The sequence below is a fragment of the Eulemur rufifrons genome, chromosome 5 (genome assembly GCF_041146395.1).
Source record: "Eulemur rufifrons isolate Redbay chromosome 5, OSU_ERuf_1, whole genome shotgun sequence".
Taxonomy (NCBI): Eukaryota; Metazoa; Chordata; class Mammalia; order Primates; family Lemuridae; genus Eulemur; species Eulemur rufifrons.
This window is the reverse complement of record NC_090987.1, coordinates 13,515,037-13,539,056: the sequence shown is the minus strand read 5'-3', so window position 1 is coordinate 13,539,056 and position 24,020 is coordinate 13,515,037. Positions and strand designations below refer to the sequence as shown.

General features: G+C 44.9%; 1 protein-coding gene across 1 annotated transcript in view; it reads right to left on the bottom strand.

Moving 5' to 3' along the window:
- Positions 1 to 23,623, bottom strand: part of ALPK2 (alpha kinase 2) — an 89,490-nt gene extending 65,867 nt beyond the window's left edge. The window contains exons 1-2 of the mRNA XM_069467964.1: positions 23,515 to 23,623; positions 19,868 to 19,985 (exon numbers count right to left, since the gene is read on the bottom strand). Of these exons, the coding sequence (XP_069324065.1) occupies positions 19,868 to 19,985; positions 23,515 to 23,623 (227 nt within the window). The remainder of the gene's footprint in view (positions 1 to 19,867; positions 19,986 to 23,514) is intronic.
- Positions 23,624 to 24,020: the final 397 nt, after the last annotated feature.

Below are 24,020 nucleotides of genomic sequence, written 5' to 3'. Positions count from 1 at the left end.
AGAAAATAATTGGGTTAAATATACTGTATTTAACTTCTTAACAACTAAATAAACAGATGGGAGATTGTCATGATTTAGTGATGTATAAACTTATGGAACATGTGTTTTAGTTGATATGAGATTTACAATCCATCCTAAATACACTAAGTAAAGAGGAAAAGGAACTGGATTAAGTATAATTAACTTTTTGCCTAGCTAATGGGTGCTTTTGAAAGGGTTATGATTTGTGGCTGACATGTCCTTGATAATTATCTCTGTGCATCCTAAAGAAGCGAGGCAGAAAACTGGGCAAGAAACCCAGCATCTGTTGGATGCCTCCTATGCTAGACAATGTCTGCCGGCGCGGAGCCTCATGCCTGAAACCCCAGTGCTTTGGGAGTCTGAGGCAGGAGGATGACTTGAGACCAGGAGTTTGAGAGTAGCCTGGGCAACATAGTGAGACCCTGACTCTACAGAAAATTTTAAAATTAGCTGGGCATAGTGGCACCTGACTGCAGTCCCACCTACTCAGGAGGCTGAGGCAGGAGGATTGTCCAAGCCCAGGAATGCCAGGCTGCAGTGAGCTCTGATTGATCACGTCGCTGCACTCCAGCCTGGGTGACAGATCAATACTCTGTCTCTAAAAATAAAAAAAGCAAAAACCAATGTCTGCCCCGTGTGCAAAACTGAGGCTCGAAGGAGTAAGTAATTTCCCCAAAGTGACAAAGCCGGTAAGCGGTAGTGTTGGGACAAGAAAGCAGAGCCTTCTGACCCTGAAGCCTGCCTCTGTGGGTGCTGATAGAAAACTAACATGCAGAGAAAGGAAACGACGGTGTAAAGAGATCATTCAGCAAGTAAAGTGTTCCTGTCCTCAGTCTTCGTCCTGATCGGTCAGTTGGCAGATGTGTCTGGGGTCCCTAGAGGTGCCTAACATTATGTTAGAGCTGAGGAAGGATGAAGGAGATGCCTGAGACATCCTATCCAGCCCTAAAATGACTAAAAATCGATGGAAGGAAAAAGTATTAATTTCTCAGAGAACCTTGTAGGGCCCTCTGTGCTCAGTTGTGCAATATAAACTGGAAGGGGAAAGGAGTTCATAGAAGGGTCTTCAACGGCAGCAGTGGAGATGGTGTGAGTAGAGTGGGGTGTGGAATCTTTGCAAGACACTGGCAGAGAGACCTGTGTGCCCCACAGTGATTTGACAGGAATACAGAACCACCCAGGAAGAGATTCCCTGAATAATTAATTGAATTCCCTGCTTGCATATCTTTTCTTTTGGTTGAGGGAAGCAGTAGCGTTCCTCCCCTCTGCTGTGAAAGTCTTGCTCGGATTCTATAGGTTCTTTCTAAATTAAGCATTTTCTTTGTAAAGAAAAAGAGGTCCTTAGGTGGATGGGGCTCCTTCTGATTTTGAACCCCTAGAATTGGTCCAAACCGGAGGTTCTAAAAACATTGTGGTATCAGGACTCTTTCATATTCTTAAAAATAATTGAGAGCAACAAAGACCTTTTTTTAATGTGGATTTTATCTATACCATGTTAAAATTAAAACAGAAAAAAATTAAAATATTTAATTAATTTTAAAAAACAAAAATAAATTTGTTACATATTAGTATAAATACAAATTTTTTATGAAAAAATAACTATATTTTTCCAAAACAAAGCAAAGTTTCATAAGAGTGTCATTGTTGTAAATTTTTCATATATCTTTAATATTGGGATTAATATAAGACAGTCGGTTGTTTTAATCTTCTTCTGCATTCACTGTGATGCAATACATTGTTTTAATGGACGTATATTAAGAAAATTTGGCCTCACACAGATATGTAGTTGGAAAACAAAGGAGTATTTTATTAGTCTTTTCATCAATATTACAGATATTCTTTGATACTGTATGTAGGTTAATTGTAATGTGGAATTTAAACCATATCAGTGAACTTCCTGTACTTGTTACATAAGGTCTGTTAGTCTACACTGAATTTTAGATACATCTTTTACCCCTGCATGACTTTGTAACATCATGCATTGGTTATCTGGAAAAACTTGGCTCAAGAGATCTTTCAAATGTTAATATATTTTCTTACACAATATTTTTTAGAACCACATTCAATAATATTACCACTAATTTTATCAGGGCAATTTTAAAGTATTAGGAAACTGCCAAGCTTCTAATGAAAAACATGAGTTTTCCAAAATTCTACATAACATGAATATTAATTTATCACAGAACACTTCAAATCAATTCTGTGCTTAGTCGTATGATAGAAAGTAGAAGGATGGAAGACATCAGCAAAAATGTCAGAGTAAATATTTGAAAATTCTCACCTCCATAAAAACAAGAACATTATCAAAACGTGTCTGAATCAACTTTTTCAGGGTTGTGAAAATTAATCAAAGGTGATCTGGGGAGCACTTATTTAAGAAAAATGACTGGATCTCAGTAAGAGCAGTGGGTTAACTTGCCCTGGTCATATCCCCCCATAACCAGCCCCACGGTAGTCTTAAAAACCAAGACCCACAATCACAGTGGAAACCAGCAGCCTGGCAGCCACTCGGGTGGGGGTGGGGGCAGAGCAGAGTTGGCGCTCCTTCAAAGCCCCATTCCCAGAGAGAGGTCATGATTTGACCTGCCTGGTGGTTCCCTGAAGACCCCACTCACAAGACTGCCTTTATGTGATCTGACTCAGAGCTCGCCCAGTGAGAAAAATCTTTTCCCTGGGGGCATTTGAGACGATTGTTTAACACCATGGCTGCCTGAGGCAGTAGATAACAATTGGGGCAAACAACAGCTAACCAAAAAGCTAAAAAGGGAAAGCTTAGGAATGAGATGCTCATGGGGTCATTGAAAAGCTTGGACATTTTCCTGCAGTTCTAGATGGTCACTCACATGCATAAGGCTGTGAGCATGTTCCGGGCTATGCATGTGCTTAGAAAAGGCCTGGAGAAAACACTAAGCTCTCACTTCTAACTGACCTTAAGGCTCCACTAGCAGGAAGTGAAGGCTAAGGCGGAGTGTCAGCTGCCTGGCTGAGTGTGAAAGTGTGTCCCAATATGCACAAGGAGCCCCTCAATAAATTAAAAACTTATTGGTTCCAAGACCTCTAAGTAAATCTCTATCCAATCACTAACTGACCACTGAGCTAATTGAGTAGAAATTTCAGTGGCCACAGACAACAAAGAATACAGATTTTTAAAGAATTAAATTAGTTCAGAAAAGTCACTAAGCAAGCAAACAAGAAAAATAAGCTCTGGGAAGGGTGAGAATCTGATTTCCAGAGTTGTCACATTATATTGTCTAAAATGTCCATTTTCAATGACAAATTATGAGACATGCAAAGAAACAATAGTGTACGGATGGCCTGTACACAGGAAAAAAGCAGTCAGTAGAAACTATCCCTAGGTTTGCTAAAGATTTTAAATTATCTATTTTAAATATGTTCAAAAAATTAAAAGAAACTATGTCTAAAGAGCTAAAGGAAAGTATGGGAACAATCTTTCAATAAAGACATAGAAATTTTAACTAAGAACCAAACAGAAATTCTGAAGTTTAAAATTTCAATAACTGAAATGAAAAATTCACTAGAGTGCTCAACAGCAGATTTGAGCAGGTAGAATAAAGAATCAATGAACTCGACAATGGCCAATTGAGGTTATCCAATCTAAGGAAAAGAAAAAGAATGTAGAAAAATGAACAGAGTTTTGGAGACCTATAGTATACCATCAAGCTTACAACATACACATAATGAGAGTCCCAGAAGGAAAGGAAATAGAAAAAGAAGCAGAAGGAATATTTGAAGAAACTGGAAGTCCCTAGTTTGGAGAAGGGACTTATAATGATAACTTGAAGGTTTGGTTTTTAGCACTGGCAACATATACTTTCAGTTTTCCTTGAAGTGGCAGACTTATTTTGTTCATTTTTGAGAAAATATCTGCCAGATACCCAAGGCTGAATAGCCATCATCTGTCCATTATTCTTTCAAGGAAAAATCATACTCCACGAAAAATCACACTCCATTATTCTTTCAAGTGAAAACTATGCTCCATGAAAAAAGTTCAGCTTGCAATTTAAACAATCACATAGGTGCTTTTCCTCAAGATGACCATCATCTCCATGAAATCCAGCAGAGGTGCTTGTTTCCTGTTTTATTACATAGGGTATTAAATGGGCTTTTACTGAGTCACCAAGATTCAATAAAATTATCCATTTTTACTGAGGCATCAAGGACATTACTAAGCAAAATTTTTTGTTTGTTGTTTTTAACCATGACTGTATGGCCATGAAAAACTCATGACAACTAATATAGTTTGGGACCACTGCCTTGATTCATGCTAAGGCACCAACAGATTCATCCTTCTTTACTTTTTACCATCAGTGCATGTGTCAACACAGTGAAAAGGACAAATAATGTTTGAGTATTTTTATGATGATAGTTTTGACCTTCAAGATCCCCAAAAGGGCTTTAGGGACCCCCAGAGGTCCATGGAACACACTTTGAGAACCATTGATTTAAACTGTTCACCAAGGGAAGTTTTAATACTCTTAGCATCCTCTCACAGCCAGCGGCACACCTGGCTGTCACACCCTGGAAGATGGGCAATAGCGTGGAAGATTCACTGGTTTCCTTGGTTTGATCATTTATATGCCCTCTCAGGCAGATAATGTATCTTTGATTTGCAAAGGGGAAAGAAGACTTATGTCTGGGTTCCAGCCTCAGAGATTCTGATTCAATGCTTAATATACGGGCCTATGTGATTTAATTTTGGGCAGGAGAAGTCTGGTTCCATCAATTCTAGAAGACCTAATCCTGGAAGTTCCTTGGGATCCAGCCAACTTACCATGATTTTGTGTTTTGGAAACAGAGGTTAAAAATATGCTTAAGCTAGGCACAGTGGCTCATGCCTATAATCCTAGCAATCTGGGAGGCTGAGGCAGGAGGATTGCTTAAGGCCAGGAGTTCAAGATCAGCCTGGATAACACAGTGAGACTCCATCTCTCTACAAAAATTTAAAAATCAAAAATTAGCCAGGCAGGTTGGTATGCCTGTAGCCCTACCCACTTGGAAAGCTGAACCCAGAGGATCACTTGAGCCCATGAATTTTAGGCAGCAGTGAGTTATAACGATGCCACTGCATTGCAGACTGTGCAATAGAGTGAGACCTTGTCTCAAAAAAAAAAAAAAAAAAAAAGCAATTAAAAACTAAAGGGGACAAGAATCCACAGGACTAGAATAGAATAGAATGTAACACGTGCAAAAGGAAGACACAGACTCGTGATTTATTTTCTCCAGCTACCAGCACAATATACTCATCAAAAATGATAGACTTTGAAATCCCTACATTTCAATCATTATCAGTACAATACCCTAAGGGCGTTGCGTTTTCACATGCATTATTCCATACAGCCACCTACTGCCCATTAAGGTAGAAGATTCCACTGGCACAGATAAAAATAAAAATCAGTAACCCTGTGTGGCTTGACAAGTGTATCATCCCAGCCTTACTGCTGTTCTTCTCCCTTATTATCTGTCCTGGGGCCATGTCCCTGCTACCAACAATATTAAAATTGCTAAAACTCAAATGTGCGATTTGACCAGGAGCCCTGAAGACAGGGTTTGTTTGTAGGAGGAGTGGAAACTATTGGCTAGAGGTAAGATTTGGAATCCTCTCTGGAATTTAGACATTATACAACCACTGTCCTGCACCACAGGCATTCCATTTTATTATGCTTTCCACTTTCTTTCCAGTGGAGGAAAACAAGATCTGGGGACAAAATGTCTGTGGTGTCGTCACTGTCACCGCTGCAGCCAGGAATGCGGGGGTGTGGAGGCCTCTGAAGCGTCCCCTCCATGTGGCCGTGAATCCTCTGAGCCTTGCCTCCCCCTGCAGCAGGGAGGGGGAAGAGGGCTCGGCTCAATAAATAATCACACGATGACATCCGTGTCCTTTCCCTGGACATAGCACCAGGTTAAGGTCATAATATTTTCTTACACTAAGTATCTGTATTTTATTACCTGCCTAACTGCTGCTATCAATAGTCTTATTAATACCTGAAGGAATTCAAAACGCTTTTGTTTTCTTCCAAGCCCCAAAGCTATGTTTGTCATAAAGATGAAAGAATTATTATGCTGGGAACGTGCAGAATTTCTTGATCACATTTTCTACAAGCAGCCTGACACATTTCAAAATTAATGAGGAGATCCTCATGCATTTATCAATGTATTCCACATATCTGAAGAGCCCAAAGGGACCACAGAGCTGTGCCACTCCTGGGCCTGTTGGCCGCCCAGATCGTGGAAGGTTTTCCGTTCCACACTGAGGGTCTTCAAGCAGACCAAATAGTCATTAGGGAGGAATGGAAAATGATTCTGTGAGACGCCCACTGCATTTTACACTGCAGACCAGGGGTGAGGAGGGAATCTCTTGCTCCCCTTATCTGATGTGGCCTGTGGCCCCTGACTGAGTAGGAGCACCCCATTCTCCCGTATGTCCCGTTGGACCTACAGCTACATACGCCTGGCACACTGCATGGGACTTGAGAAGGGAAACAAGAAATTAGCCTAAGACTTGGTTTCTTCCCTAGGAGAGCTGTCAATTTTGCCAAGAGATATGGCTTTCAGGTGTTAAGTAGGGAGCAGTATGTGATTTGCAAGATCTAGTATCATCGGATTCCCAAAGGCGCAGCTGAGGCAGTGAGCGCTTCTGGTGGTTAGCAGGGGAGAGGTCAGGGTGCCCTGGACCTTCAGGCAACGGAGCCAGGAGCAGGGAAGTGGAGCCCAGCAGGAAAGGATTAAACTTTGGCTGGGTGGGGAAGAGGGGAGGGCATTCCAGGCAGATGTACCAGAGCTGCAATGGTCAAGTCATGTGCAAGGGACAGCAAAGCAATGAGCTGGCACGAGAATTGGCGAAGGTAGGGCTGCGGGGAGAGGGCCCCGAAGGACAGGGGTCTGGGTTGGAAGGAGCTTGTGCGTGGAGGGCTCAGAGTTCTGTTCAGGAGCACTGCGTGCAAGTGAACTGCAGGGAAAATTTACTTTTCTTCTTCACCCACGTGCAAGTGTGTGCAGATCGCGGAGGCAGATTGCAAAGTCAGTGAGCCCGAGTGGTTAAGCACAGACTTAGTGGCGAGCACGCCTAGGTTCCATGCTGGCCCTTCCGCTGTGCGACGCTGGATAAGCCACTTAACAGCTCTGGACAATAGCTGCACCTACACCAGTGGGGTGACATGGAGATTAAGGGACTTAATTCCTATAAAGCGCTTACAGCAGGGCCTGGCACACAGTAGGCTCGAAATCAGTGGTTCTCAACCCTGGCTGAACATTCAAATGACTTGGAGTACTTTTTAAACACACCAATGGCGGAGCATTTTTAGGGCAATGAGGTTACTCTTGATGATCCTATAGTGGTAGAGACATGCTATGACACCTTTGTACAAACCTACAGAATGGACAGCACCAAGTGTGAACCCCGACGTAAACTGTGGACTCTGGGTAATAATGAGGTGTCAATATCGGTTCCCTGTGGGTTGTAACAAAAGTACCATGTGTGGGGGCAGAGGATGTATGGGAACTCTCTGTACCTTCCGCCCAATTTTGCTGTGAACCTAAGACTGCTCTAAAAAATAAAGTCTATTTAAAAGGAAAAAAAAAATACCAGTGTCAGAGCCCCACCCCCATCTCTCAAAAAACACAACTGAGCAACGTGACAGGGGTGAAACCTTTGCCACTGGGATTTTTTGGTTTTTGTTTTGTTGTTGTTGTTTTTTAAGCTTCCAGGCTATTGTAATGGGTGGCTGGCGCTCAGAAGCACTGACCTAAATAAGCGTTAGCCCTTGTATCATAGCGAGTGTGCTCGGGGAACAGGCGAGTGGATGGTCTTTGCATGGGGAACGCATGGGGAGTGGTTTCCTCGTTTGGCACAGAAGCACTGCACTTCTGACAGTTTTCTGAGCCTCTGGGAGCAAGGCAGATCTGCCAGAGATTCTTTGATCAAGCAATGCACAAACTGATTTCAGAAAGGAAAAAACTCTGTGGCATTACTACCACCAGGCTTCGTTAATAAACGACTGACTCCTCTTAGGAAAACAAGTCGGAGACCTGCCCCCTGCCTTACCTTCCCTCACCCTCCTTTACTCTTTTTAGATGGGGTCTTGCTGGGTCGCCCCAGCTGGAGTGCACTGGCTGTTTACAGGTGCATCATAGCTCAGGAGCCTCCGAACTCCTGCCCTCAAGCGATCCTCCCGCCCGGCCTCCCGAGGTGCTGGGATTACAGGCGTGAGCCACAGCTCCTAGCCCCTCCTTTATTTATTCTCTTTCAATGGACATATTACATAGTTGCTGGTTTGTTAAATGTCTGACTCCTCCTATTATCCCTGTCCCGTGAGATCAGGGACCCCAGTGTTGCTGTATCCCCAGGGTCTAGAACAGTCTCTGACACATAGTCAGCCTTCCACTGGATGGCTCCCATGCTCTCTCTGGGCTTTGGGTGACCTATAAAGTGTAGGGAGTGGCCTAGACCAATTGGATTTGACCAATTAAAGTAGGTCTTAGGGGTGGGACTTGAGCATGAGTTTTGGTTTTTTTAAGAGTTCCCCTGGATTAATGTATAGGCAGGAGTGGGCCAGCCCTTAGGGCAGGGCTTCTAGTGCGTTCAACATGCACACGGATCACTTGGGATCTCGTTCAAACGTTCTCATTTGCTAGGTCTGGCGTGGGAGCTGGGATTCTGCCATTCTAGCACGCTCCCAGGAGATGCTGATGCTGTTGGTACAAAATCAAGCTTTGAGCGGCATTGTCTTAAAGTCGCTTCCCGCTCTGTGACTCCAACATTTCTATAAAAGGTGAACGTCCCTTTATTAAATTCTCAGGAAAATATCAGCTGTCATTCGACTTGCTGTTCAATTTGAGCTAAGTTCCTTAGTCAATGCCTGGCAAGCTGTCCCCACATGCAGCTCTGTGAGTGTTAAGTGTTGGTTTTGCTTTTTTGAAAAACACTAATTGCTGGACCTGGGGCAGGGGGAATGAGCAAAGCCAGACAGGAGAACTTCTCTCTCAAAAGCAGGCTCCCAGACCTGTGATCAGGGAAGAAACCCATGACGATTCAATTGCTTCTCTTTGTCTGCTGTTCTGTCATCAGGGCCTCGGTGCCTGCTGTGTCCTGTGCCCCTCTTTGTCTTCTTAACCTGACCATCTCATTATGCCTCCGCCTCACTGCTGTCTGCAGGTGCCCGCTGGGAGAGTGGAGGTGGCAATTGTCTACAAACAGGAAACAGGGAACCTGGGGGAAGGCTCATTAGGGCTGTCAAGGAGGCTCTAACTGGGGAAGAGTCTCCAGCCTGCCAAAGCAGCAGCCCCAGGGAATGGGAATGACAAGGACAGTAAGGGAAGTAGCCACATGGTGACTAGCTGCCCTGACACCCTGCCATTCAAATGGTGACAGGAGCTGCTGACATGTGGCCTTCTCCTACAGGTCCTGTAGAAGGTCTGTTGAAAAAAATATGATTGTCTTCACAATCCCCTTACACAGCAGAGCCTCTGACCATCACGAAGCCACAGTAATTGACATCGTTTCCCAGGTTCCGATGGCTGTACACGGGATGGCTCTTGCCCCTGCCCTCGGGGCAAGACTCTATGAAGACTAGAACAAAATCGCTGGCTGCATTGTGTTAACTCCTTCCACAGATCTTTATTGAATGTCACCTGAGAGACAGCCACCCTGCTTGGTGCTCGAGACACAGCAGGGAACAGATCAGGCAAGTCTCTGCTCCCGTGGCACTTCCATTCCGTGGAGTCCTGCTCCAGTTGGTGGAGAGTCACAATAAACAAAGACACAAATGAATGTACATTATGGCTGAGGACAACCCAAGTGTCCACCAACAGGTGAATGGAGTAACAAATTGTGGTAGATCCACACAGTGAAATACTGAAACGTGCCTCGACAATAAAAAGAATGAGTTATTGATGCACCAGACAAGGACAATTCTCAAGGTAATTGTGTGGTGGGAAAGAAACCTGAAACAAAAGAGTACATACTCTATGATCTCATTTGTATAAAACTCTACAAAATACGAACAGGTCTGTAGGAATAGGAAGCAGAGCAATTACTGTTTGAGGATGGGTGGGCAGAGAGGGGCAGGAAGGTGGGATTGGGAAGGGACTTGAGAAGTCTTTTGGGGGTGACAGCGTGTTCACAGTCTCGATTGTGGGGATGGTTATGTGGGTATATGGGTATATGCATGTGTCAAAGCTGACCAAACTGGACACTTCACATATGTCTAGTATATTAAATGTCAATTACACTTCAACAAGGCTGTTGAGAGTGCGTGTGTATGTGTGTGTTTACATACACACGCACATAATTTCATGTGTTAAGTGAAAAATAAAGCAAGATGAGGAAGGTAGGGCATGTTGGGGGCAGGCAGTGCTATTTTAAATGGCTGGTTAGAGAAGGTTTCAGGTGGCTTTGAGCAGAAACCTGAAGGAAGAGGGAGCGCTAGCCATGGGGCTCCCTGGGAAAGAGCATTCCAGGGAGCAAAGGCCCTGCACGGGCAGCGTGCTACTAGTCCCGATTCACATCTCTGAGTCCTGTAATGGCTCAGAACTGAGGAAACACTCTGAGATTTGTACTGAACAATTGCCCCCAGCTCCATGTGCCTTCTTTGCATCTGTCCTGTCCACAAGGTAGTGTCCATGTCCTTGGCCTGAGCCTGGCTTCTTAGTCACACTTCACCAGCTCTAGAATCTACACTAAGATTCTCGTTCAAGAATTCAAAGGTCGAGTGGTGGCTCAGACCTGTAATCCTAGCACTTTGGGAGGCCAAGGCAGGAGGATTGCTTGAGGTCAGGAGTTTGAGACCAGCCTGAGCAAGAGCAAGACCCTGTCTCTATAACAATAGAAAAAAAAATATTCTGGTATGGTGCTGAGTGCCTATAGTCCCAGTTACTTGGGAGGCTGAGGCAGGAGGACCGCTCGAGCCCAGGAGTTTGGGGTTGCAGAGAGCTATGATGACGCTACTGCACTCTAGCCGGGGTGACAGAGTGAGACCCTATCTCAAAAAAAGAAAAAAAATTCAAAGGTCCATTTTTGACCCCACCTTCTCTGAAATGCTTTGGCTGGGCAGCTTGATTCCACTTTTTAACCTCTTAGGATCAAGAGTGACTAATTGTACCTAGTAACACAGAAGACCTCAGGGTCAAAAGAGTTAACATTTACTTAGCATTTGCTAAGTTCCTTATGATATTATCTCATTTACTCTTTACCCACCCTGCAAGGTAGATACTGTAATTATTCCCATCTTACAGACATAGAGTCAGAGGCAAATAGAAGTTAGGCAACCTGCCCAAGGACGAGGTAGGGCTGCAGCTTGAACCTGGGTAGTCTGACTCCAGAGCTGGCCCTGGTCAGTATCTACTTACGGCCTCACAGAGTGCCATAAATCTCTGATTCTGAACCAGTGGGCCCCTGTCCACCCACACTGGTCCTGGCCTGTGCCTGTATATGGCCAGGATACCTTTCATATTTGGGCCAGTGCCATCCACTGAATTATGCCCCCCATCCATGGTTGAAGCCCTGACCCCCCCATGTGATGGTATTTGGAGATGGGGCCTTTGGAGGGTGATTAGGTTTTAGATAAGGTCATGAGGGTGGGGCCCTCATGATGGGATTAGTGCCCTTATAACAAGAGACACCGGAGAGCTTGCACACCTACTCTCTTGTTGTACCATGTGAGAACACAGTAAGAAGGCAGCCTTCTGCATGCAAACCAGGAAGAGGGCTCCTACCATGCTGGCACCTTGATCTTGGACTTCCTAGCCTCCATAATAAAAATAAATAAATTGCTATGGGATTTTGTTAGGTCAGCCCAAGCCAACCAAGACAGGCAGAGTCAGACAGCCCATCCCGGTGCCTAAACTGGCTCACAAGCCACGCTCATTCTCAGGTTCATTCAGGGCCCAGGTATGGGGTAGAGCCTGGGGGTGTTTTGGAGGACCCAGAGTATTGGCCCCCTCCAACATGAGTGGGACTGCAGCTGAGGCGTGGCCTTGTGTCTCAGGGGCTGGTTGTGGGAGTCAGAGAAAAGGGACCGCAGGTGCTTTGGAGAGGATGAGGCAGGAAGTCAAGGTTAGGCAGCCTGGAGGCAGACAGGAGAGAGGCGTGGGTCCGAGACAAATGACAGTTCACAGAGAACTCTCAGCAAGGGCAGGAGAGGCTTCCAGGTATGATGGGGCAAAGGCAGAAGGGACCTGGGGGCTTTAATGGGATGCCCTCAGCTGAGTGCATGAGGAGGAGAAACAGGGCTGGGCTGCTCAGGACAGAGACACATGTTGCTGGACCGAACCTTGTTCTTAGTCTTGCTCCCCTACAGAGTGGGGACGAAGCCCTTCCCAGGGCTCAGAAAGCCTCCTTAGGTTCTATCCCTCCCCCTAACTAGCTGTCCACCTTTGTCCAGTGACTTCTTTTTTTTTTTTTTTTTTGTTGAGACAGAGTCTCACTTTGTTGCCCAGGCTAGAGTGAGTGCCGTGGCGTCAGCTTAGCTCACAGCAACCTCAAACTCCTGGGCTCAAGCGATCCTACTGCCTCAGCCTCCCGAGTAGCTGGGACTACAGGCATGCGCCACTATGCCCGGCTAATTTTTTCTATATAGATTTTTAGGTGTCCATATAATGTGTTTCTATTTTTAGTAGAGACGGGGTCTCGCTCAGGCTGGTCTCGAACTCCTGACCTTGAGCAATCCACCCGCCTCGGCCTCCCAGAGTGCTAGGATTACAGGCGTGAGCCACCGCGCCCGGCCTGTCCAGTGACTTCTTTATGATGTTCAGCTTGGAGGGAGTTGGTCAGATGTTCTCTAGTGCTAAAACCCATGATTTCTAATCAGCAAGACTGCCCATCTTTTCAGTCTTTTCAGAAGTGTCTGCCCTGATTCTGTGATTACTAAGCAGGACTGTACCCCAGTTGGCTCAAGAACTTCCCTAATATTCCTGGTCTATCCTTGGTTCTCGGAAGGTGTTGATGGAGTGACAATTTCCGACACATTCAATGCGTGTCCAATTTCCAGTGACTGGTGCACCTTCCTGTGGCTGTCCCAAGGTCTTGGGGAGGGGCTCTTGAATCAATCTGTCACCTGCCTCCAGGCTAGCATGATTTGCCCTCAGGAGTCCACACTGTGGTGAGAGCAGCTGCCCAAGTTCCAGTCCCCAGGAAAGGGTGAGTGAGTATCCCTGGGCCTGGCCTATGACCATTCACTTCTCGGAAACACTTATCTACTAAAGTCACAACCAGAATATGATGACAGGCAGTGAATTCTCAGAGGGGACCCATCACCCTGGGGACTAAATGGGAGTTTCTCGTCATACCCTCCGGCTCCAGGTGTCATCTGAGTAATGGCCTTGATGCATACCTGCTGAATTCATTCAGATGAATGTCACAGGAGCCCGCCTCAGCTCTGTGCTGGGAACACAGAAGCCTTCTGGGTGCCAGAAAGTTCTACCAGTCATCCTTAAGACTTGTTAGACCTACTTAAGCTCACAGGAACACGGAGTTCACAAAATGCTTTCCAATCTTGGATGAAAAGCATTTTCTCTCTTAGCCAAGACATAGCAAGATTCAGTCATCTTTATTTCTACCCAGTGATTCCTTGATCAAGCACATTAATTACATTTTACCCTCCAAAAAGGAAATAGCAGAGAGGAAAAATACTGCCTTTTTTACCTCGAAACAATCCTATTTTAATTAGTTCCAAAATTATAGTTCAAGGTGCAGAGCATGTTTAAAGCACACAAATAATAAATAATTAAATACTGATTATTTATTGAGTATTGTAAAATTTTTCCTGTGTTGATTTAATCCCCATAACAACCCTATTAAGCAGGTACTATCATTGTCCCCATTTTACAGATGAGGAAACTGAAGCACAGAGAAATTAAGTAACTTGCCCAGGATGATACAGCTTGTGGATCTGGGATTTAATTCCAGATCTTCAGATCCTGGCTCCCAATGGTGGAAACAATATTCTGTCCTTTGTAAGGGAAAGTGTTGGTGACAATTCTACTATTAGCAGGTTACGTGCTTTGAGGTATTTCTTCCAAGAATGGGAGTATCTTTAACTGATTCACCTATACTCACTTGCCCAGCCTCATTCACAACCAGTAACTCATGTTTTTCTGATGTCTAGCAAAGGATTCAGGTTACCTTGTGTGAACATGAATAGAAAGAGGCTGACGGTTGTTCTAGGGGGCTAGACAGAGCATTTGGCACAAACCAGCACAAACAATTCTCACACCAGAGTGGCCTGAGGAATGTAATGTAGTGTCCCAAGGCTTCTGGGGGCTATCTGCCCATGGGGATATGAGGAGTAGCTGGGAAGATTGACACATTACTGAAGTCATAGATTCCATCTTCTAAAAACCATCTGAACAAGGTTGCGAGTATGAGCACATATAACAAAAACAGCTTACACCCTTGTGTCTGGTTAAATATCCATTTCTTTTTCTGTGTCTGTTTCCTCCACGAGACTGTGAGATCATGGAAGACTTTGCATCCCCTATTTAGTGCTGTGACTAGAGCATATGACGTGCTCTTAATGCTTGTTGGATAAATGAATGGTTAAGAATGAAAAAAAGATTATTCTCCAGGCAAGGGGAAGCCATAGATGATTTTTTTGAGCAGGATAAAAAATTTGCAAATAGGTGATTTAAAAGATTAATTGAGCATTCCATTAATGGATGGAGGGTGCAGTAGATTACAAAATTTGGCACTAATTTCTCTCATCTGAGTATGCATTCCATGTTGCAATGTGACCTCGCCCTTGCACTCTTCAAGAGGTGGAGTCTGTTTTCCTGGCTCCTTTTTTTTTTTCTTAATTTTATTTATTTTTATTGGAGATGGGAGGTCTATGTTGCCTAGACTGGACTCAAACTCCTGGGCTCAAGTAATCCTTCCACTTCAGCCTCCATAATAACTGGGACTATAGGCGTGAGCCACTGCTCCTGCCATATCTCCCTGCCTCTTAAAGCTGGGTTGGCCCTGTGATTGCTTTGGCAGGGGCATGTGACAGAAATGGGGTAGAGGCGGAGCTCAAGAGATCCTACGGCTCCATTCTCTTGGAATGCTGCCCTGAGACTGCCCTGAAAGGAAGCCAGTTCCAACCTACTGCAGGATGAGAACCCAGGTGGAAGAGAACTGAGTGGCCCAGCCAACAGCAGCACCAATTGCTGGGCCTGTCGGGGAAGCCATATTGGACCTTCCTGCCCAGCCAATCCCCAACATGACCCAAGTGGCATGAATGAACATGAAGGAGCCAGGCACAGCCAGCAGAGAACCACCCAGCCAGCCCTCAGAACCACAAGGAAGGATAAACTGCTGCTCTTTGAAGGCCCTCAGTTTCATGGTGGTTTGCTACATTTTCTCAACCTCAGCGCTCTTGGCATTTTAGATTGGCTCATTCCTTATTGTGGGGGGCTGCCCTGTGCCCTGCCCAATGTTTAGCAGCATCTTTGGCCTCTCCCCACTAGATACCAGCAGCACTCTACACTCTCCAGTTGTGACCATCAAAAATGTCTCCAGACTTTGCTGAATGTCCCCTTGGGGCAAAAACAAAAATGACCCAGAAAACCTTACTGATTTCTCCTTCAAATCCTGGAGTAATCAAGATCCAGTTTGGAGCAGAGCTGAAAAATATTCTTTGCCCCTTGACCCATAGACACCTCCCAGACGGTCTAGAGGCACCCAGCTGGTGTGCTGGAACCAGCACTACATTGTCAGAGGACTCTGGCCAGACCTGTGCCATGGTAGGCAAATGGCAGCACTTCCTTTTACCAGACTGCTCATGTACACCATGTATTGGCTTCCCAGGGCTGCCAGTAAACTAAACAAACTGTGGCATAAAGCAACAGAAGTTTATTCCTTCACTATTCTGGCAGCTCGAAGTCCAAAACCAAGGTGTCATCAAGGCCATGCTCCCTCTAAGGGTTGCAGGGAGGGGTCTTTCCTTGCCCCTTCCTAGCCTTGGGTGGTTGCCGGCAATCCTTGGCATTTCTTGGCTTGCAGTCGTATCACCCCTAACTCTGCCTCCGTCTTCACACGGCGTGTTCCCTCTGTGTGTCTCTGTGTCTGTGTCCTCTTTTTATGAAGTTACCAATCACTGAATTAGGGCCCACCCTAATCCAGTAGAAGCTCATCTTAACTAATTATACCTGTGAAAATCCTATTTTCAAATAAGGTAGCATTCTGAGGTTCCAGGTGGACACGGGTTTGGGGGACACTATTCAACCGTTTACACTCTATACGCAGAGGAGTTTATGGTGACCATGCTGTTCTCCTGGCGGGTGCTCTGCAGGGCCTGCCCCCGGCCCAGCCGCTGCCAGGGTTGTGCTGCCCAGAGAGCCAGAGGGGCTGCCTCACCCTCATCTGCCCAGGTGCTGGCTGGGCTTTGCTGTCCTGCCGTGTCCCCTCACCTCCCTCCTGCTCTCTCAGCACCGCAGTGGCGTGATTGCCACCATCAAAGGAGGTCTCCTTGTTGAGGAGGGGATATATCTGTCTAGGTGTGGGTTCCTGGACAGATTTTTATCTGTTGCTTTGCTGCCTCTCTTTAAGTTGTGTTTGTAAGAGACCACAATTCGCCGTTTGTATACACATGGTTGCAATTTGCTTTCACTATGAGGTAGAAAACATCTATTTGCATTTTCCTCCCCCCTCCCCCAGCTCCCACATCCTTTGAAAAAAAAGAAACAAAACTCTTTTTCAAGCTACGGTGCATACCATAATGTGATTATTGATGTTCTCTCTCCCTTTGAACACGTTCTTGGCTATCTATTTCTCTCTCCTGCCAAGCACACTTGACCTGTGGTGATGTAAAGGTTACAGCAGCACTGATAAGTCCCTTCCAAGCCGTCCCGTTTGCCTGGAGTGCCGGGTTCATGAGATTAGTGTGGTATGAGGAGGAGAGTGCACCGAGGACAGGGCAGAGGGGACTCCGGGGTAGAGGAAAGAGAGAAAATCAAAAGGTCTATAAATACAACAGTCAGGCTCTCAGCCTCCAAGCACGACTGCAGATTAGAGTTGTTAAATCAACAAAGCCCTTGGGAAACACGGAAACAGGAGGTTTCAAATATGTAAGAACTCAGATATAATGACCCAAAGACCAAACTAGGGTAGATAAAGAAAAGTACTTTTCTTTGGGCTATGAGCTAATCCAGTGGTTTATGGTGCATGGTAGACAATCTTGAGACTAATATTCTAACAACTAACTTTTAATTTTTACATGGCATTTGCACAAAATACCATTCATTTTCCTAACCAGCACTTAACATACTGGTATAAGTCAAATTACTTTGCAGATGAACGTTTAGGATGAGAGCATTTTTCATCTTGGGCAACACGTTGGAATCACCTGGGATTTAGATCTACTTGGTCAAGGGTGAAACCCAAGCATTAGTGGGTTTTAAAAGCTCCCCAGCCAATGCTAACGGGTAGCCACAGTTCAGAACTACTGGTGTAAAAAGTCGGAACTTTCAAAGATCATTAGTACCTAGTATATTTACTACTAAGCAGCAAAATGGGACCACGTCTATTATCCAATTGCTCTACCACAACTTCTTGCATTCGGACTGAATACTTTTCCCAGTAGGTGGGCTGCTTTTCCAAATGGCAGGCCAGGAGCCCCAGGAGCTTGGAAGGAATGGATTCTGGTACATTAAGTCGTCAATTCTTACCATGAACCACTGCCCTGCTGGACCTCAGAGCAGAGAATAGTGACTCCCTGCCCCTTCCACAGTGCAGGTTCCCTTCCTAAGTCTCTCCTCCCTATGTTGGTGTTTCCCACTTTGACCTGCACAACGTAAAACATTAATAGCAAATCTCAGTTCTTAAAAGAACACACATCAGACATCTCTTCTGGCTAAAATATGAATACGATATTTTGGTTTAGTGTGAGACTAAAATTAATCAATCAAGAAGTATGTATTGAGTGCTCAGAGGGAGACAAGCAAGGGTGGGAAACACACGAAGAAGTTCAGTGTGTAGATCCTCAGGGATCTTACCAGGGTCAGCAAACTATAGCCCACAGGCCAAAATCTGGCCCCTCATCTGTTTTCGTAAATAAAGTTTTATTGGTACACAACTATGCTCTTATAAAAAAAAAAAGCATATTTTCTATGGCAGAGTTGAATAGTTATGGCCTATTTTGCAACTGGTCTGCAGAGCTTAAAATATTGACTGTCTGGCCCTTTATAGAAAAAGTTTGCCAGCACTGATGTAGACAAACTAACAACAACAATAGATAGGTAGGTAGGTAGGTAGATAGATAGATAGATAGATTAGGTAAAGACATAGGTAGATAGATGGATAGATATACCTGTCTATCCCCAACAAATATTTATGTTCCAGGCACTGTATCAGGCTCTAGGGGGATGCATTTGTGTAAAACAGAGAGGACTCCTGTCTCCTGCAAGGCCCACAGTCTACTGAACTATTCGTCAATCCTGAGCAATAAATAAGCACTCAAAGGCAGGCCTGTGTAATAAGATCAAAGGAGAAGAGAATGTTCGAGGCTAGACAGATCCATACGTAACTGGAATCACTGTGAACCTTAGAGATGGATTCTTAGAGTGAAGATGCGGAAGGGGAGGCCTTGACAAGATTGGAATGAAGAGGCAGGGGTGTCCAGCCATGAACAAAGGGCAGCAAATGCCAATTTGGCTGCCTCCCAGGTAAACTGGAGCGGCGAGGGGAAGAATGGCTTTGTTTGTTCACCACTTGTCTTCCATGCTGGAGTCGAAGTCCCATGAGGGTGCGGACAACGTCTGTGGTAGTCACCTCCATCTCTGGCATTAAGCCAAATGTTTGGCATCTAGTAGGTGCCTGATGATTATCCAAAGAACTAAAGACTAGGTGAATGAATTGATATCCTGAGTGTCAGGCTAGATATGCTGTCAGTCAGATGAATCAAGCATTTCAACCATGGTAAAATGGTCTCTGATATTACTTTAAAACCAAGGGGTGGATGGGAGATAAGGAAGTTAGTGTTTGTTGGACAACCACTACCTAACACAACTTCTACAGGCATTAAATCCTTTAATTTTTCTCAGTCGCCCTTTTGTTTTACAGATGCAGAAATTGAGTTTCAGAGAGGTTAAATAACTGGCCAAGATCACACAGAGAAAATGGCAGGGCTGGAATTCAACAAGTCTTATTTTTTTATTCTCAGACCCAAAGCTATTGGCACACGGCCGTGCCTATCCGTCATCTTCATGCCATGTTCTGCAGAAGCCTCACGCTCCTCAGAGCCCCCACGAGAAACCATGACCAGTTCACTAGTGTTGGGGACCAAGAGCACAGACTACCTGCCCAGCTTCAACCAGAGCAGTTCACATTTTCTCTTCTTGATGTATCAAGTTTCCTGATTTCATTGGAACAAATAGTTCTTGGGGGAACAAAAGAGAATTAGAAACCACTGCATGGGACCACACTACTTCCTAAAATCAAGCCAGAAGCTATGGTTTCTAGCCGTCACCCATTTGCTGTGTGGTCAGAGTCAGTCCCTTCCCTGAAGGTGACATGACAATGCTGAGATCCTTTCACGCTTTCTTACCTTTCTACAGAAAACAAGGCTAAATGAAAAGCTCATTTAATGAATGAGAATGTCTGGATCACCTTGAATAAGATTCCAGATAAAGTTTAACTCCATCCACGGTAGCAAATTAGGAGAGTATAATTAGTTCCTGGGCAGAGCTCAGTAAATCGTCACTGCTGAATGCCTTGGCTGGTGCCTGCCAATAGCTTCTAAAATTAGGACTCCAAAAGCATAACAGGAGCCAGTCTTTTGGCCTTACCTCATAGGAACCAGCACATGACAGAATACAGGGATATTAGTAAACAGTCCACAGGGGCACAACCACTTACCGTGAGAGATGTAACACATGAATATACTGATTCTCAAAGAATTCATAACAGGAAACAATGCCACACTCATCTATGGCTTGGCCATTCTTAAACCAAGTTACCTCCGGCTTGGGCTGACCTGATGATAAAGAAATAAGAATATGCTTATTACTTTAAGTATTTTTAGAAAAAGTCATAAAGCTATGAACAAGGTTGGGCAGTAAGCATTAGGGATGCACACAATGGATTATGTCAGTTGGGGAACTGAAAATCCTTCCCCTCACTAATAGAAATGTGTTATTCAGTAAACACTATTGAGCATGTTCTCTAACACAGTCCTGTGCTGGGGGCTGTGAATACAACATGCAAAATGCTATTCCTGATCCAAAGGAGCTATTAAGAAAAAGTATCCAATACTTGGAAATAAGGAAAAGATATGGATGGAATCTTTTTTCAGTGTCATATGGAGGAAAAGGCCCAACCAAGAATAATATTGGGGCATATACTTTCAACCAATGTTTCAACCAATGGTAACTGCTGATTAAAAATCCCAGATTTAGGCCGGGCGCGGTGGCTCACGCCTGTAATCCTAGCACTCTGGGAGGCTGAGGTGGGCGGATCGTTTGAGCTCAGGAGTTCGAGACCAGCCTGAGCAAGAGCGAGACCCCATCTCTACTAAAAAATAGAAAGAAATTATATGGACAGCTAAAAATATATATAGAAAAAAATTAGCCAGGCGTGGTGGTGCATGCCTGTAGTCCCAGCTACTCGGGAGGCTGAGACAGAAGGATCGCTTGAGCTCAGGAGTTTGAGGTTGCTGTGAGCTAGGCTGACACCATGGCACTCACTCTAGCCTGGGCAACAGAGTGAGACTCTGTCTCAAAAAAAAAAAAAAAAAAAAAATCCCAGATTTAGTGAAGTTATATGTTAACTTGTAGTTTTTTATCGAATAGAGATGCAAATACTTTCCATCTAGCAGATAAGATAATGTCTTAAGTTATGGTTTATTGCCTTATAGGTTATTAACCAGTGTTACACCTAAGCCAGCAATTTTATCCTAACATTACTTTATTAAATTGCCTATAAATACCTAGCTCCTCAGGCCTTAGTACTTTCTGGTTTCCTCTTTAATTAATAAGTTGAATAAAATCTTTGAAATGTTCATTTCATATTTGCATTGGAATCAGTTTACCTTTTCTGAAAATTACACTTTAACAGTGCTCAAAGTTGAGTGTGTTACTTATGGTACAAAAGAGAGAAGAACAAAGTAGATTAGCAAATGCCATTTTCTTCCTGAGGATGAACAAGTCTGGAATATAGGTTGCCCAAGCTGGTACTATGCACATGTGACTGATGTCAGCACAAAAACTGACCTACGCTTTCTCCCTCAAAAGGGTTCATCCTTCCCTGGTGATCGTGAACAGGATGGGATGCCATTGGGCTCATCTGGTAAAACCCTAAAACCCCCAGGAATTTCATTTACCCCTTGGGATTTTTTTCTCTCTTGTTATAGGGCAGGAAGGTTTCCAGTGTGCTTCAAAGAACTTTCTCTTTTTAACATTTTTAAATTTTTAAAAAAGTTTTTGTAGAGACAAAGTCTCACTATGTTGCCAAGGCTAGTCTTGAACCCCTGGCCTCAAGCAATCCTCCTGTCTCAGCCTCCAAAGTGCTGAGATTATAGGTGTGAACCACCATGCCCAAAGAGCTTTCTCATTAGCTTCCATGTCACTAAAAATTTAGCGAAATGTGTCAGGAAGGAAAGGAAAGCCCAGTATTTGGAAACAATGCATCATTCCAAATCCATCCCAGGAACGTTCTTGTGTTCCTGTCTTATTTATCGCATGATTTTCGGCAAGTGACCCCAGAGACCATGAAGATAAAAACTCCATGTTATTCAAAGGCCATAGAAAGAGGGAAGCCAAAAGGGATTGGGAGGGAATAAGACAAAGTCCGTGAGACCTGCACCCTGGGTGGGACCTGGAAATGCTTAGTGTCCCTGTCCCTCCCTCTCTGTGTTTCCCAGCTGGGCCACCTCTGTGCCAATGCCACCTGAATGTGCTTCTGACAAACTTTGGCTTCTTTCTCCTTGCCCCTCCTTCAGGTAGGTGCCTGGGTAGTTGTCCCTGGGGCCAGGAGCAGATAGACCCCCACACAAGGATAAATCCTTCTCCAGCGGCTGCTTGGCAGACGGAGCCTCTTGCAGGCAACTGACTCAACCACCAAAAATGGGCTTCCCTGAAAAACCACCAAAGGGCTTGCTGATAGAAATTCATTTCTGCCTGTTCTTACCAGCCTTGTGTCCGCCGTTCAGTCAGTTTTATTAGATGCCTTTTTAGGAAGCACTTAATTGCTCCTTTTTGTGTGTATACATGACCTTTTTGAAGAAAGTATATAAAATACACATGAGCCAGGCTTGGGGAACTCATTCTGAGCTCTTGGACTTCAGAATGATCCGGGCTGGCTGGTTTCCCCCAGTCTCCTAGTGGCTGACGGGTTTTTCCCCTTGGTGCAGTGTAGATCTGAACCATCAGCCAGAAATGACGCTTGCGTAGGGAAGTGGTATCTTGTACCTTGTGGGTGGTTCTCTTTTCTCCCTGCACTTGCTGGAAACCTCACCTGAAAATCCTCCCCTGGTTTCTTTTGAACCTACCTGTGGGTCATACAGTGAGAGCCACCTCCTGAAGGTTTCAGAAGTCTCTAGCTAAGGTGTCTGGGGACCAGAAGCCAAGTTCAGGGTTACGTCCAAACACATGGGGGCTCTACTCTGAAGACTCCAGGGTCAACCTGCACCTCTTCACCTGTCTGTGGTGATCGCCCAGCTGGGAGGGAGAAAGCTCTCGGCGTGTGTAGCTCACAGTCCCACACTCCAGCCTCTAGGCTGGAGACCAGGCTTTATTATGACTTCACCTTGAGGAGGGTGGCCACGTCCAAGGCTGGCCCATCTCTCCGGACTTAAGAAAAAGGGGATCAAGAGAAGAGTTTCCTGTCTTCCTTCGAGAAACACCACTGGTGCCTTCTCATTTTCAAGAGTAGAGACATAACCCAAGAAAGAAAAGAGAACCACTCACAAGGTACAAGATACCACTTCCCTCTCCAATTATTTTGTTTCTATTTTCTTTTAATGATAAGTCCTTTTACTATTGGGGATACCAACACTTGATCAACTCTGAGTCCGTTACTCTCCAACCCAGAAGAGATTCCAGTCCCCTGTTCTTTCTCTGCTGGGCACCCTTTGCCTCAGTTTTTACCTTTTCACTGCTTATTAGCACATCTGAAGAAGGCAAGCGGTGGGGGGTCCAGTTTAGCCAGTTTGGGCAAATCAGTTACAAAGTAACAGAAGACCAGTTGAATATATTTACTGAAGTGAAGTGATTCCTGCCATTCCTACTGCTACAGGAAATCAAGAGTGGAGTAGCTGAAAAAGTAACCAGCGTGAGAGCAGCCTAGCCCAGAACCGCAACGTGAAGTGGAGATCACTAAGCCGTCCCCAGGAGTCCCTGGAAGAAATCCGTCAGAAACACACCATAGAGGATTTAGTTGCTTCATCAGTTACTCAGAAAAAATTTCCAAGGTAATTTTCCCAAATGATGTTTTAATAATGCGTTTGTGAGCCAAGAAACCCGAGCTGCAGGGAGATTTTAGAGGGTGATTAGTCTAGGGATGGTTACCCGATATTATGCAGCGGAGCACAATGTCTGACTTCTCAGGAACCTTCTGGGAAAGCAACGTAGACACAAAACACGGTGCACCCCTCTGCGGCCTCCCGGAGTCTGTCATCCTTTCATGCCACGTGAATCTGAAAAATAAAAATCCCCGACACTACCATTTATTCTGGGATTTCTCTGATCTTCTTACAAATGCCAGAAACCCCACGGTGCCGCTCTGTCGGCTCACTTGCACTCAAGCCAGCAGGCAGGGTGCAAGTCCTCGGGCAGCCTTTCCCAAGCCTGGTGTTGCTGGCCTTTGGGCCGGATCTGCCAAATGTTCTCTCGTGGGGTGGGGCAGGAGCCGCCCCCATTGAGGACCCCTAGTCCTATAGTCCTGGGCAGATCTCAGGGCAGCCAGAGCTCAGACTGAGAGTGAAGAATCACCCAAGCCTACAGCTAATGCCATGTCCTCTCATTCCTCTTTCTTTCTCTCCTTAAAGTCGTTTCATATTTGCTAAATAAAAGTG